General features: G+C 43.9%; 2 protein-coding genes across 2 annotated transcripts; one reads left to right on the top strand and one right to left on the bottom strand.

Annotated features, from left to right (window-relative positions):
* Positions 1-52: 52 nt before the first annotated feature.
* On the bottom strand, positions 53-6,014 carry LOC120812274 (interferon regulatory factor 7-like). The gene is made up of 10 exons (XM_078097850.1): positions 5,775-6,014; positions 5,280-5,433; positions 4,698-4,869; positions 4,506-4,606; positions 4,341-4,392; positions 4,125-4,211; positions 3,807-4,012; positions 1,182-1,383; positions 946-1,061; positions 53-826 (listed from the first exon to the last, which is right to left on the bottom strand). The coding sequence occupies exons 1-10, from the start codon at positions 5,780-5,782 to the stop codon at positions 638-640; spliced, it is 1,287 nt and encodes a 428-aa protein (XP_077953976.1). The 5' UTR covers positions 5,783-6,014; the 3' UTR covers positions 53-637.
* A 7,318-nt stretch (positions 6,015-13,332) lies between these two features.
* On the top strand, positions 13,333-15,078 carry LOC120809126 (achaete-scute homolog 1b). The gene has a single exon (XM_040162736.2). The coding sequence runs from the start codon at positions 13,769-13,771 to the stop codon at positions 14,378-14,380; it is 612 nt and encodes a 203-aa protein (XP_040018670.2). The 5' UTR covers positions 13,333-13,768; the 3' UTR covers positions 14,381-15,078.
* Positions 15,079-15,303: the final 225 nt, after the last annotated feature.

Genomic DNA, 15,303 nt, shown 5'->3' on the forward strand with positions numbered 1-15,303 from the left:
GCTCAATGTCCTATTTTGTTTTAAGGAGTTGGAGAAGTGATACTTCTGAAGATAAAACCGTATCCAGCAATTCCTTTATTCACCTCATTGCGCACAACAGACTGAAGGTACCTTTTAGTCATACAATTCAAATGTCTATTATTGTTTGTAAAAATAACAAAAAAACAGCAAAACCAATTCACCAAACATGGATATAGATACATATATATTTCAGTTAATAAAAAAAGTTACACATATATATTAATTTAAACTTTTAACGGCTCATAAACGCACGATCAAAAAGCAAAAACGTTACATGTTTTACCGCACGATAACCATGTTAGGCATTTATACGTTAATTGAACCATACGCTTATTAATAGATGATTTGATATTTACAGTTATGACATAAGGAAATCATATTTAAGGCCATTGGGTTCAGTAACGCAACAGTCCAATAGTGGAGAAGTTCACTTATTTATGTAGTGATATAATGTCACTTTTTTTCCTTTAAGTTTAAGTGACACAACCCCATGAGCGAGGCTCGATAAACGTGGCCCATTAACGCAATAGCAAATTCATTCTGCTCACTTTGTAGCAAATCTAAGCGCGGGTTGTTGGAATAGTCCCCTTCGGGGGGGGAAATGAGACGCCCAAATTCAGGACTGAGGTAGTAAAGGTGCTGCGGGCCGTGCGGACTCTTCCTCTGTCGGCAGTCCAAAGACCGAGCTAATGAGATCGTAAAGGCTGTTGTGTGAAATCTGTAGGCTGACGTTGGAGCTGTGAAGAGACGAGGCTCCTTCCATCTGGGCGATCTCATGGTAGTGTCGACAGATCAGAGGGACCACCTGCATGGACAAGGGGACACATTTTACAGCTCTTATAAAGGAAAAAACGAAGGCACAACTAAAAGAGAGGCAAATACCGAGTGTGTGTGAAGATTATGCAAAGCAGGAAGGAGGGTTACCTTGACTACGATGAGCTTCTTCTCCAAAGGTTTTCCATCGGGGAACTTCTCTCCGAAGCACATGTTGATGGTGTACTCTGGAGAGCCGCCGTTGTTGTCTCTAAACTGCTTCAGTTCTGCAACAGAACTCGATTCATCACCGTTTAAGTCACGTTGTATTTCACGTGAGGAGGAACAGCAGAACTATAGACGATAAGTCTGAATTTAGTTCAAATCATCAAGATGTCCACACCTACCATTTACATACTTCTCAAAGCTGAGGAGCTCCACCCTGGTGTTCTGGAGCAGCTTGCTGGGCTCTGGGTGAGCCACTGAGGGGTCACTGGTGCTGGCAAACACGTGGCACCTGTCCTGTCTCCAGGCATAGATGCCAGTGTCCTGCACCTCCAGGAAGAGACCCCTCTGGATGCTGTTGAGGATGCGGTTGGTGAACTCAACCTGAAAAATGTCGGCACACTTATTATGTAGAGCAATGTATTGTCTATAAACGTGTGGGGACATTCCACCCTAAATATTCAGTATTTTTCTTGTCTGGTGCATTTCTATATTTCATGTTATGCAGAGTGTCAAAAGAAGAATAACATTTCTGACAAACCTCCGATAGAGATGTGGTGGAGAAAACAAAACTTTTCAGATCCCTTTTCATTGCACATTGCAGCCTCTGATGTGGGCATTTCTTATAAACAGAGACATTATAATCCCTTAAATGGGTGCTGTGGAGTTTCTATGAGTGGCTCTTGTTGGATCTTGTGCATCCACAGGCCGCTGAGTCACTGACATAATGCACATTCCTGCTGATCGGTTCACACTATCCCACTGACATCCACAACTGGTGCTAACCCAGAGAAGAAGGGTTGCAAAATTCCAGGAATATTCAAAGTTGAAAACTTTTCACGAGAATTAACAGGAATAAATGGGAAATTTGGGAGTAATTTAACTGTACTTACCGTGTTATAAGCAGACATGCATGCAAACATGTCCAATAAAACATTTAAAATAGACATTTTTGAAAAAACAACAGCAGGACAGCAAGGTGGCGGTAAAATAACTAACTTACACACAGACGCTCACTGTCTTTCGTTTAGCTTTATGCTTTTCTGTAGCCATGGCAGTTATGTCAGTAACTACACCTGAGTGAAGGTCCCCCCCTTCCTTGGCGGAAGTAGCTAGCATAGCATTGGCCATTGAAATGAATTGGAGTCGTAATCTGTCATTCTCTACGTTTTTGAAAACTCTTAAAATGCAGTCTTACTACCTTCCTGTTTGAAATCTGTTATTCGGTCTCTTCCGCTTTTATAAAATACCATGAAATCATCTGCTTGACAGTCATTTTTTGTAGTAAATGTACATCTTTTGCTGTTTTCTCGCTTAGATTTTTCAAAAGTTACTGAGAAATAAAAACACTGTTCTATCCAATAACTCCATTATTGTAACCAGCAATAATGGTTGATGTGATTTGCGAGGCGTCAGCCAACTTTCTAATTAGCACGTTAGCCTACGTTAGATAGCCTCCGTTCTTTCAGCACACCAATGGCACACATTGTCATCTACGCATCAACTATCTTAAAAGACTGTTCAAAAACGTTTTTTTGAGATACCTTCATCCGTAAAACATTCTGTAGTCAGACACCTGACTTGACGAGACATCCAGATAGTGAGTACCTCCATTATAAATAATGGTCCAAAAACACTGCTCACACAATAACTCTCAGCACTGCAACGGTGCCATCATGGTAACCCATAAAGCATTCAAAAGGCGTTTAGAAGAATAAAATGTCTAAATAGCAAAAAGGTTTCCATTTTCTAGCTGCTCTCAGTTAAATCACAATGTAGGAACAGAACTCCCGTGTCAGGCCTCCTCTTCAGAATGACTCTTTGTTGGCAGGAGTGTTATACAGCGTTGGATTGTGATAGTCTTTTGCATTTTTCTTTTCTTTTTGTTTCCAGGTTTGTAAAGTTTTAAGCTCTGTATCCGACAATTTGTTATCTTCTCATTCTTTTATATTAGCATAATTGCACAAGGATAGTTCACATAAATAGTGGAGCAGACACGTAATCTATCTGGAATGGTTTATTTTGTTTTTGCCGCTATCTTACTCTAGAGTAGCCATGCCCATCTCGCGCTCAGGTCAGCTCAAAATTTATACATTTTCTCCAACGATAGGTTGTCAGTTTGTTAATGACTTGTTTTAACTTAATATATTCACCCAAGTAATATCATCAAAACTCGTGCTCAAATGCAGTAGTGTGGCCTCAATAGCCCTGCTGTAGTGGGACAAGTTGCCCAACCTTTTGATGGGCCCCGAAAGCCGCGAATAATTGAGGTGATGGTGTACTTTTGTGTGGACATACATACATCCTACTCTCACTGCTGTATACAAATAAAATTGGTATTAAAATTAACATGGCTTCAGTTTACCAAATAATCAATATGCTCAGTAATTACAAAGACGTTCATGTTTACGTTTCTGGCAGACAATGTTCCCAACCAGCTGAGCTCGGCGCGCATAGTCTTGTTCTCAACTACATTTAAGTTCCCCGTTATAGGCTTTTGCAAAAAATACTTTTTTTGCCAAAAATTGCCGAGCCAAATTTCCCGTTTAAACTTTCCGGAAATTTACCAGAAACTTTCTGCCCCTTTGCAACCCTAGTAATGCAGAGGCGGGGTAGAGGAACACTGCTGGTAAACAATGGACGATTTAATGTTTAATGTCAATGTTTTATGTTGAAATAAAATTCTTTCCCAGGGTTTTGGAATATGTTTGATGAAATAGGGGAAAGTAAGTGAGAAACTGCAGAGAGGATTTTTTGCATTCAGTAGTTTTTGGGAGGTTTCCTTAAATGTCCAGGTCACCGCCTACCTGTTTTTGGTCCAGCAGACCGTCTGCGGAGGGGAAGCGGATGCGATGGCCGTCGAGCTCAGGGCTCTCGTGCTGGTAGTGTAGCTGGAGAAGGGCAGTGCTCAATGTGACCTTTAGCATTTCCCGTTTCCTGTAGTGGATGGAGACCTCCAGGTCAAATATACTAGGCTGCTGCGGAGGTGAACTTAGGACTGGTGGAGGATTTACTGAAAAAGAACCAGCAAAAACACAACCAAATACTTATACATGACAAATTACAATCATTTCTTTCCCGTCTTGCATTTCAATAAAGGAATTTGAGTATTTGGCCAAACGTACCCTCACAGTAAGAAGGCTGGTCTGGTGCAGGCTGCAGGTGGTGCTCAGCTGCTACGGGGTAGCGCCTAAAGTCCTCTACCATATTCTCTAGTAAAGCAAATAAAAAGCACATTGAAAATAACATTTGTTCTCATTTCACCATGTAAAAAGATGAACAGGGAAGGAGGAAATTCAACCATGACTTGTATGGTATCTCCCTGAGCATGAGACCCCTACCTGATGTCTGGTTTCCGAGATCCAAGGCCATTAAATTGTCAAGTAGAATAAGCTGTTTGAAGAAGAAATGAGCATATTTAGGCATCTAGTGAGTATTGAAAAGGACTTTGTGATATGAAACCAAATCAACAGAGAAGTGAAAGTGCGCTCTAGGCAATACGGTACCTCGTCTTCTATGGGGAAATCTTCTATGGGGAAGCTGCATATATCGGGACGCATGTAAGCATCCCCCGGGGAGTCTTGAGTCGGTGGACTTTCATAGTTGTCTGCAGGTAAAGAAAGAGAGAGACATCATTTGCATTCAACTTTAAAATAAATGATGGAAGCGGAACGTGGATCAAGGGACTATCGTTTTACACTCAGCGTCGATAATCTCAAAGATCTTATGAGGGTCGTCCGAATTCTTGGAATTATCCATTATCATCTTGAAGCGCTTATCGATGTTGTTCATGGCGCATCGGAAGTTGGTTTTCCACCTGGCCTTGTTGTTGGGGAACTCGTGGATTTTTCCACTTGCTACCGCCCATGCCTGTGTGCCACAAAAGAACATTTAAATGCAAAAAAAAGGTATAGTCCAATAAAGACACGGAACAGCGATCTTTCCATCGTTCTCAAGCTACGAGTGTCTTTCGACCTACTTCCCCTGTGGCGTCTCTACTGAGCCTCGGCTTTGGCTCGAGGGAAGTGCAAGCGCTCCACAGCTGTTGCTATGCTAGAATTGCCCCTGCCATAATTAAGCCCTGTAGCGGAAATGACTTTATGGGGATTTTCATCTAGAATCCACCTGAGGAATGTTGGTGGAACAGTTTCTTACCAAATGGAAATACAGTAGTAACACAATACAGCGTCAAACAGATGTCAACAAAGCCATTGGCATGTGATCTTATCGTGCAGTGCGAGGTAAGATAGGTGAAGTTGAATGGAGGCGGTTGAACCTACTCGGAATATTTTACAGTCGTCATCGCCGCAGTCCTTTCTGGAGTTGTGCTTCCAGGGGACTCTGAACCTGTTTTGGCCTTCGTAGCGGAGGCCCGTGTACTGGCCCGTCTCCACCTGCTCTATGAGCCAGCGGGCGAACGGAGGCTTGGGAGGGCTGAGAGGGACACATGACAGATCAGCGTGCTGCTACTTCTTCTTCGGTGAAACACTTCCCAAGAGCAGAGGGAGGAAATGGACACACACACGCACACACACACAGACACACACATGCTGCTATGGGTTGAATGCTGACAGTTCAAAGGGTATACGACGCCCACAGCACCCCGTGACCCTTGGCATGGTGTGCACAAGCAACGATCAGCGACATACAAGAAGGGATTCTCATTTAATCTTTACTCGGGCAACCTACAACCTCAACACACGTGTCAATCCACTCACAGCCCCAAGCAAAGAAGGAAACGTCATAGGAAGAGGCATGCGGGCTGGTTTGCCTACCTTTGCATTTCTCGGATCGGAGAGTTGCTCTCGCTCGCTGTTGATGTGTGATCCTCGATGCACCTTTGCAGCCTTTGGTATAAATAACATCAGTGACGCCCCCCCCCCCCTCCGGGGTGACGGCGCAACCACGTCAGCGAGTTTGATTGAAGGAAAGGCGAGAAGGGACCTCCTCCGGAATGAAACGCTCCCTCTGCAGACCGGACGTAGCGATCGTTTGGTTGGGAAAGTGGAAGCTGCAGTCGGAAAAAGAGTCTTTCCGGTTTTTCTCTTTTCTTGCGTCACCAGAACAGCCCGCGTTTCATCGTCGAGGTTTTCAAAGGGATGTTTTCACGTGGGCGGTCCTCGCGCCGTGGCCACATTTCGTCATAATATTGCCCTTAACTGATGTGTGAATTCCAAATAGAGTTGCTCTAATTCCACAGTGTGTAACTAGTATGCATGAAGCTGCAGGTACGAGTCATACAGCCAATGAGAGTTACAAAAGGAGGTCGTGCCTCATATCATTGGACTATAATATATGCAGAGTGAAATCTGATGCACGAGCTAAACCCAAATGTTCTCTGTATGTCCCAAATGATTAAAGTTATCCAGTGTCATTCTGCAGTGTTTGTAAGCCAGCATGCTTTTGTATCTATTCTGAGCCCCCAAAAGCCCCTCATCGGCACGAGGGTCAAAGCTCCGGGTAAAACGTACTTGTGAAGGGTTTAATTGAATGCATTCAACATGCAACAGTTTGTACTTTGCATTGGCAGCTGAAGTACATGCAGAAGGTAAAAAGAAAAAGTAGGCGATAGGGGTCTGTGTGCCAAGTTTCATTTCATGGCCATAACCTAACCTAACATAAGATCTCGGTAGAGAATTAACATCTTTGCTGTCATATCTTTATGTCGATGGGGTTTTGTTGTTGGTAAGAACCCTGTAATAAGGTCTGTGGCCTTATTAGTTTTTTTGTGATCTGGAATGAATGAGACAACATAAGGACATCATGACCGTCCACCCTTAACACATTTTCAAACGTATCCCTAGTATTATTTCATAGGTATTTCCCATTGCGATCCAAAATGGCACCGATGATGGCTGCCACGGTGCTTCGGTGCGCTTTGTTTTGTTTTTGTTTTTGTTGTTAATTATGTTTTCTTCCCCTCTGCTCTTCTCCCTGTACACCAACAGCTGCACCTCCAGTCACCAGTCCGTCAAGATCCTGAAGTTTGCGGATGACACCACCCTCATTGGACTAATCTCTGGTGGGGACGAGTCCGCCTACAGGTGGAGTCTGACCACCTGGTGTCGTGGTGCAGTCAGAACAACCTGGAGCTCAACGCTCTAAAGACAGTGGAGATGGTTGTGGATTTCAGGAGAAACAGAGCCCCACGTTCCCCCTTCACCCCGTGTGACTCCCCCGTCACTATTGTGGATTCCTTCCGTTTCCTGGGCTCCATCATCACCCAGGACCTCAAGTGGGAGCTGAACATCAGCTCCATCACAAAGAAGGCTCAGCAGAGGTTGTTCTTCCTGAGGCAGCTGAAGAAATTCAACCAAGACGATGATGATCCACTTCTACACGGCCATCATGGAGTCCATCCTCTGCTCCTCCATCACCGTCTGGTACGCTGCAGCCACAGCCAAGGACAAGCGCAGGCTGCAGCGTGTCCTCCGCTCTGCAGAGAGGGTGATCGGCTGCAATCTGCCGTCCCTGCAGGACTTGTTCGCTTCTAGGTCTCTGAAGCGAGCTAAAAAGATCGTGGCCGACCCTGTTAGGGATTTAAGCCAGAAGGGCACCCCTAGTCAGGGAATTATAGTATGTGTAATAATGTTTAGTGTTAGAATTATAGGTTGTGTGTTATTAGATATTAGTTATTACATTAACATGTTAGATGAAGTGAATGCAATTTCAATCAAACACAATTCATAGTCATGTTAATCATATAAACACTGTACACATTAACATTCTGTCACAATGTGATGTTAAAACCTGGGGACGGATGCCAATTGCCGTTCTTTATGGATTTCTCCCAATTTTATCCCCAAAGAGGGTTTTTTGGGAGTTTTTTCTCCTGTCAGGTAATAAATGAACAACTTCATGTAAGGCAGCCGACTGAGGCAAATGTCTTGAGAATTGAACCACATGAACTGTCTTAGATCTTATGATGAAGTGTGATGAACGGTGATCATTAATGATGGGTTGTTGTAATGAAAGTGTACTAGTTATAAGATGAAGACTTAAACGATGTATGCTTTGTTAAATTCACTCATTGGGGCATAAAGCCACTGTATCTACATTGAGTGCATTGGAATGTGAGGGACAGCTAGGACAGAGAGGTTTCAGGTTACAGCTGCAGATTCACACCTCGACGTGGAAGGGACAATGGAGGAGGTGACCCTTTGGAGAAGAGGCCAATGACATTCAAATGCACCAAAGAAGACACACCTCAAGAGGTTTCAAAGGACCATGGCGGGGGAAAGACTGTTAGAACTTCTCCTGCAGCCGCGTTGATAAGTCACTTCAGACTTGCTCAGAGGATTCTCTATTTCGCGAAATATTCCACTGTTCGCTTAGTATTTCACTTTGTAATTGTAATCCCTATTACGTTGTTCAGTTATTAAATAACTTTTGATTTTTGAATTTAAACGAATTGACTCATTCGTGTCCTCGTTTCCGGCCGGGACGAGAACAAAGGATTGAGTCCTCCCTCGAGAGCTTCCGAAACCTTAACAACCCCTCCCACCCCGGACAAAACCTGTTTGTGCCCCTTCCATCTGGCAGGAGGGTGAGGTCCATCAGGACTACGACCTCCCGCCACACGAACAGTTTCTTCCCGTCGGCAGTCGGGCTCATCAACAGAGCCGGTCCCCCACTGACTGACTATAACACTCCACCGGTCACTCCCCCTCATACTGCACATGCCACTTTAACTGCAATTCATCACTTTGTCGTCACTCGTCACTTTGTTACTTGTTCGCTAGTGCACTTTATGCTTAATATTTTTTAACTTTTTTAATATTTTAAATTTGTAACTTTAACTTTATTCTCTTGTTTTATACTAACCCATAGCCTTATTCTACTAACCCATTGCATTAGCATTTCATTTTACTTTATTTTATTACTTGTGCACTGCTGTCTTGTTGTCTATTGTTACACTGTCTGTCGCGCACCAACCGTCAAGACATATTCCTTGTATGTTTGACATATTTTGGCAATAAATGTTTCCTGATTCCTGATTCCTGATGTGATGGTGAGTTATCAACCCCCTCTGACCTGTAGGCTGTTTTTAGGAATTTCTTTCTTAAACAGCTACCCATGAAACCAGCCCTGTTCTGCAGAATATGGTCAAAGGAATCCACCTGTGAGTGTTCCATAGTTTGTAACATATGTGCTGCTAATTCAAGTGTAATACAGGACTTTCAGCGTAAGAAACCTGCAGGTGTGTGGTTGTGTTATGAGTTGCAATGAGACAAAAATACGAATAGCCAGACATTAAGTGAGAGTGCAGTGGAGTTTCCCTTTTTTCCATGACATACATTTTGATCCCCAGTATATTACTCAAAAACACTACTCAGCTTGCTCCAATTACTCTCTAGCATCTGTGTTTCCTGCGTGCCCAAAAGTAAAACTGAATTATTTATTTTCTTCTCGTCCTCTGGAATCTTATTCAACCTTTTTATCCTCAAACTAAAGGTCAGGTTACTGTGCATGCCAAGCCTACTTCACTTTACTCACTTCTCGTGGAGATTGCTTTTTTTTGTCTGTCCGCGTTCTGACCGCAGACTGCGGAAGGGATGACCTACGGCTTCATGAAGCTTGTATCCGTCTCTGTTTAAGAACTATGGCTAATACGGCCATAGCCCAGTACACATCTGTGAGTAATAGAGAAGTGATACGTATTATGATGGAGCACTTCCCCTTTCGAGCTCACTGAAAATACTGCTCCGTCCTTGTTGGAGGCCCCTCGAGAATGCACAGGCCTCTCAGGAAGGAGAGCTTAGTTCTCGAAAGATGACACGGATGGCTCACATCCTATTTCACACTTGTTTTCTAAATATAAAGGCCATATCATACATGTGTTGTTCTGTAAATTGAAATATTGAATATTTTGTGGCAGAACACAGAGCAGATCTTTGACAGAACGGTCCGCTGTTTTGCTTTGAGCACTTTTTCTAGTCCCTGTGCATGTGAGTGTCTACTACATGACATGCCACACTTTATAGGCACAATTGTTGTTACACACGCACACTTCACCAGCATTATTTCTCTTTCTCTCACCTGCGGCGCGTGTTCGATGTGAGGCGATGTTGACTTGAGCCACTGCAGTGTGAGTGTATTTAAAAGAAACCTGCCACGGTTCTCATAAACAGCCACACCTTCACCTGACAGTGACACAGACTTAATTGATAGGTGTGAGTGTATTTCCGTGGCTGGACTGAGGAAAATAATAGTATAGGATATAATAAAATTGTATAATATACAAATACATATATCATATGGATATATTTTGATATAAATATACAATATTGACTTTTATGTAATGTATCAAAGAGTTAGTCACACCCAATGAACTGTTTGTTGAACTTTGTACTTCACATCTCCCCAGGCTGTCCATGCATGACTCATTGTTTGGCGAACTGAGAACACGCACACTGATTTGTCCTGATATATTTACAAACTAAGTAAGTCATCCTGATGCAGAAATCTCACTAATAATCGACAAATTAAATAGAAGTCTTGGCAGTTAAAAAAGAAGTTAAAAAGAAGTCTTGGCATGACAAAGTCTTGCCAAGACTTCTTTAGCAAAGGTTATCATAGTACATGATTATAGTGCGTTTTTTATGATGGCAGATTTATTAGACACTAGTTTTTACGTAGCATGGGGAGATGTGTCATTTCAAAGGCTCTAAATTACCTGTGTTGAATGATCTACTGTGATCTGTTTTATTTTCATTTAGCGCCCTTTGTTGTTGACGAGGTTAGAGAGAGATTTGTGTTTGAAAGCGAGCATTACAATTAAAAGAAGTCAAAGAATTCAATTCATTAAGAGAAGCATGAAAAAGCATACATCAGGCCAATGCAAGTCAACATTTGCACAGTTGAATAATATTACCTTCAGAACCCAACCATAAAGAAGGAAATGTCAATGTTCTGTGCAGGAGAGATTCTTGGTTATACATTGACTGAGTGTGACAATCAATATTTGCGCTGTCATTTTTTATTTGAATAAAAGGAAGTTTGTGTAAAGTGCTCTGTATAGATGTCAAGAACCAAATGAGAGTAATGATATATCAATAAGTTTAACCATTAATAATGGGATTGCATATGTTAACATGAACGTTCTTCAGCTTTGGTGTAAGCTGTGATATTTGAAATAGGTGCAAAGTGAGTTCCATTTTATTTTTTGTATGAAACTAGATTAATTAAGTCTCTTATATATGTGTTGGAGCCATTCTGAATACTGCAATGGGATGGCGCTGTTTTGCCACCAGCCTATTTAACACCAGGGCTAATTAGTGCAGGTGTGGCGCACAGCGAGGCAGATAACTTTTGACCGTGAGGCACGGCGGATTGTGAACCGAATTGTTTGTTATTTTTGTTATAAATAAATGGATTGACATATCCGATGTTAAGTTCAGAAGTTTTGAAAGTAAGTTATTTTTATTTTAAGCCACAAACAACACGCCGGAAAACACGAGTACAAAACAACTTAAATGTGCGCCAACAATTAGTCAAAAGCTTGGCTCAGTATGAGAAAAAGACCGATCAAGTTTAGACGGCACGATCCTTGTGCTGTTTGAGCACCTTGTCTTCGACGGCGATCGGCTGAATGGAAACGCTGTCGCGTGCTTTGGATATAGCGTTAGTCGTATTCTACGGGCGCAGCGCGTCTCACATTGGACAGTGGAGCAAACCACGCAGCCATGGGCGGAGATCGGTGATCGGTAGCGGGGATCGGCGGCGGAGGACGGTGACCGGTAGCGGGGATCGGCGGCGGAGGACGGTGACCGGTAGCGGGGATTGGTAGAGGAGGACGGTGAAACTACGCTGGAGCCTCACAGTGGATAGTGAGGCAGTCCGAACTCGGTCACGACGGAGGTTGGTGAGCGTTCTCACATTGGTCAGTGAGGATTGGACACTACGTCACCAAGTGAAGAAAAGTTGGTTGGACCTGGAACGAGCCGCGAGGTATGAGCAGTTAACACACACGAGTAAGAAGGAATGAAGCAGAGCTGCCTGCAGTTATTAAAGTGTAAACGGCAGGACTGACGAGAACACAATGGACGGACATTTGGTTTATCGACATTGACATTTTCCAACGAGGACTTGAAATAAGAGACATTTGGGTTTGCAAGAAAATGAAAGTGTTAATGGTTTGTTTTTTATTCTGATGCTCGTTTTCATGATATTGTGAAATATTGCTGTTTTCTGGGTGGTTGACTGGAAAACAAGGTAAAATGGATGAAGATCATCAAGGTAGTGAGGTAACAAATGTGTCAGATGACTTACAAAAGGTTAATGAGGATGAAGCCTCTGTGAAAAAAAGGTCTGTAAAATTGACACAAAAAGTACTGCTTTCCAAACTAGGTGGCTTAGAGACACTAAGGAAATCCAAGTTAAGTAAAGCTGCCAATATAAAACAAACTGTTCAAGGGGGAAGTTTTGAAAGTACAAAACAACTTAAATGTGCGCCAACAATATGAATGGTGAACAACTTTTTTAGTCATCAGGCAAAAGTGATTATTAAGCGAGCATTTCATGTACATTCATCAGTAGTATTCAAATAAAGATTTTCTCAATTCATTTAAAAAAATTAATAAAGCTTTTGTTGGAAATAAAAGTCCTCAAGATTTGTCTTTTCTATGTGAGGTGTCCTCTGCGTCCTTGTTGTCATAGTTCCTGTGTCATGTTCTGCCACTAGAGGCCGCGAGTGTCCCACTTTTATTAGAAAGGCAACGGTCTTCTCATTTTGACTCACTCCTTCGCTTCTAGAATTTGCTGGTAAGGAGACTGTCACGAAACGTATTTCAAAATGGTATTTTAACAATACCGAATGATCGGTTTGAAGCAAATACTTCTTCCGTCTACTGGAGGACGACAAAGCCATTATTATGTTTCACTGTCCAGTCACATGTGGTGCTGAAATGCTGCGTTCAAGCATTTGTACTTACGAGTTGCGCTTTGGTTTTTACCAGACTTTGTGGTGAACGCATATAACACTATAATCAAACACCTAGAAAAAAGAATAAAAAAGAGTAGAGGTTGTCATAAGAAGTGTATCGCGTCCTGCCAATCATTACGCACGGAGACACGCTTGCACTTTATTTAGCACTGTAAAGCCGTAGCCTGGATAAAGGGGAGAGCGTCCTTGGTATTTGTGTGATAATTTGAAGACTTGCCAAGGGTACATTGTCAAATTCAAAAGGCATTTCAAAGAACCAAACCATTCACTTTTTTTGTCCCCTCCTCTCCTGTCTCTGTCTTTTTTTGTCCGCCTTACTTTCCCCTTTGCACGGTTGCAAACCGTTTGAATCGACCAATGGGCCTTCAAGTTGGGGGGACATAGGAATGTAAATGAGCTCCGCGCGTGCTCCCGGCCCAGTGAAAGCTCGGGATTGTTTATTGAGCTCCCGGAGCCACGCGCCTGGCCCGGGAGAGTCGGCGTTCAGAAGAATCACACATCGGGGGCGGGGCCTCGCCACGAAGCGTGCGGACCCCCCCCCCCTCAAAAAAAAAAGGGGGGGGGGGGGGGGGGGGGGAGTGGGTGGGGTGTGCGTCGGGGCGCGTGTTGAAAAAGAAGAGTGCTGCCAAAGTTTGGGTCAGATCGGCTCGTGGAGTAAGTAGTCAAGAGAGACTTGGACTCGAGTTAGCCAAACGGTCCCCCACGCGAAGGACACGAGAGCTGTGCGCTGCCAGCCCCCTTTCCGCCTCTTCTCGTCCCACCGACCAGAGGCTGCGCTCGCACCTCTGCCTCCCGTCACTTCACAACAAAACCCCATCGGGCGAGATGGAAACGACCACCATCACCACCACGCAGACCGCCTTCACCTTTGGATTTACCGAAAGACACGGCAGCATCAGCCTGCACGCCCCGGCCCAGGACTGCGCGGACCCCGCTGCGCACCCCGGCGCCGACGCAGCGGGCTTCCAGAGTAAAACCAAGGTGCTGAAGAGACAGCGCTCCAGCTCGCCCGAGCTCCTGCGCTGCAAGCGGCGGCTGAGCTTCAACGGCCTCGGCTACTCCATCCCTCAGCAGCAGCCCGTTGCCGTGGCCCGGCGGAACGAACGGGAGAGGAACCGGGTCAAGCAGGTCAACATGGGTTTCCAGACGCTGCGTCAGCACGTGCCCAACGGCGCCGCCAACAAGAAGATGAGCAAAGTGGAGACCCTGAGGTCTGCGGTGGAGTACATCAGGGCTTTGCAGCAACTGCTGGACGAACACGACGCGGTGTCGGCCGCTTTCCAGTGCGGGTTGCCCTCCCCGGCCATCTCCAACAGCTACTCCGCCGACCCGGATTCGCCTCACTCCACCTACTCATCGGACGAGGGCAGTTATGAGCCTCTGAGTTCCGAAGAACAGGAGCTGTTGGACTTCACAACCTGGTTCGACCAGTACTGAGGACGACGGCAGCGCCTGTGCGTAAAAATATGCGTTCTTTCCGAAAACACTTGGTAAAGGCGTCAGATCAGTCTCGCGGTGATGCTTGGAAGTGATCTGTTGCCTCCCTCCCTCAAACCGGGCTGCAAAGCAATAGAGAGAGAGAGAGAGAGAGAGAGAGAGAGAGAGAGAGAGTCTCTGAGTCCCCACACAAGGAGGGAGTTGGACTCCAAGGAAAGACCTGATGAAGTGCAATCAAAAGACGTGAGTCAGCAGGTTTGGCGATGCGGCCTCCAGAGGACTTGTTGGATGAAGACCGCATCCCTCTGCCACGTCCTCTGGAAAAGACAATAAACAAAGATAACGCGTCGTTGCTCGTCCCTTTTCATACTTAAAAAAAAACTATCATTGTGTCAAAGAATAGTTTCCACATGAAGGCACATATTTTTGTACATGAGTCAAACAAACAATGTTGTTGAATAGCCGGCTGTCAGTGAGTTGCCATCTATGAGTTGTGTGACTGGACAACAATATCAAGGCAACCTGTGACACATTGTTTTCCTTTTCTTCTGCTTCTTCTTTAAATTTAAAAAGGAGACCTTTACCAATGTATGCACTGGTTCTCCACGTCCCGTAGCCTGAGGTGTAAATATTTGATTTTAACAGATATATTTTGTGTAAAAGAAGTTTTATAAATAAAGATGATTCTATTTATACAATATGCTTCTGTAGTGGTTTGGTTCTTACAGTGATGCCACACACATTTATTCTTACACGTGTGTTTGTTTGTGTATGTGTGTTTGTGTATGTGTGTATGTGTGTTTGTGTATGTGTGTTTGTGTATTTGTGTTTGTGTATTTGTGTTTGTGTATGTGTGTTTGTGTATGTGTGTTTGTGTATGTGTGTTTGTGTATGTGTGTTTGTGTATGTGTGTTTGTGTATGT

This window comes from Gasterosteus aculeatus, chromosome Y, assembly GCF_964276395.1.
Source record: "Gasterosteus aculeatus chromosome Y, fGasAcu3.hap1.1, whole genome shotgun sequence".
Classification (NCBI taxonomy): Eukaryota; Metazoa; Chordata; class Actinopteri; order Perciformes; family Gasterosteidae; genus Gasterosteus; species Gasterosteus aculeatus.

What these genes read in the sequence shown, in the direction of transcription:
- LOC120812274 (XM_078097850.1), bottom strand. An exon ending in ACGACTGTAAAATATTCCGA is followed by an intron (nt 4,870 to 5,279) that starts GTAGGTTCAACC and finishes TGTGGCACACAG; the next exon opens with GCATGGGCGGTAGCAAGTGG. An exon ending in CCAGCCTTCTTACTGTGAGG is followed by an intron (nt 4,013 to 4,124) that starts GTACGTTTGGCC and finishes GTTCTTTTTCAG; the next exon opens with TAAATCCTCCACCAGTCCTA.
- LOC120809126 (XM_040162736.2), top strand. Translation starts at nt 13,769, where the DNA reads ATGGAAACGACCACCATCACCACCACGCAGACCGCCTTCACCTTTGGA.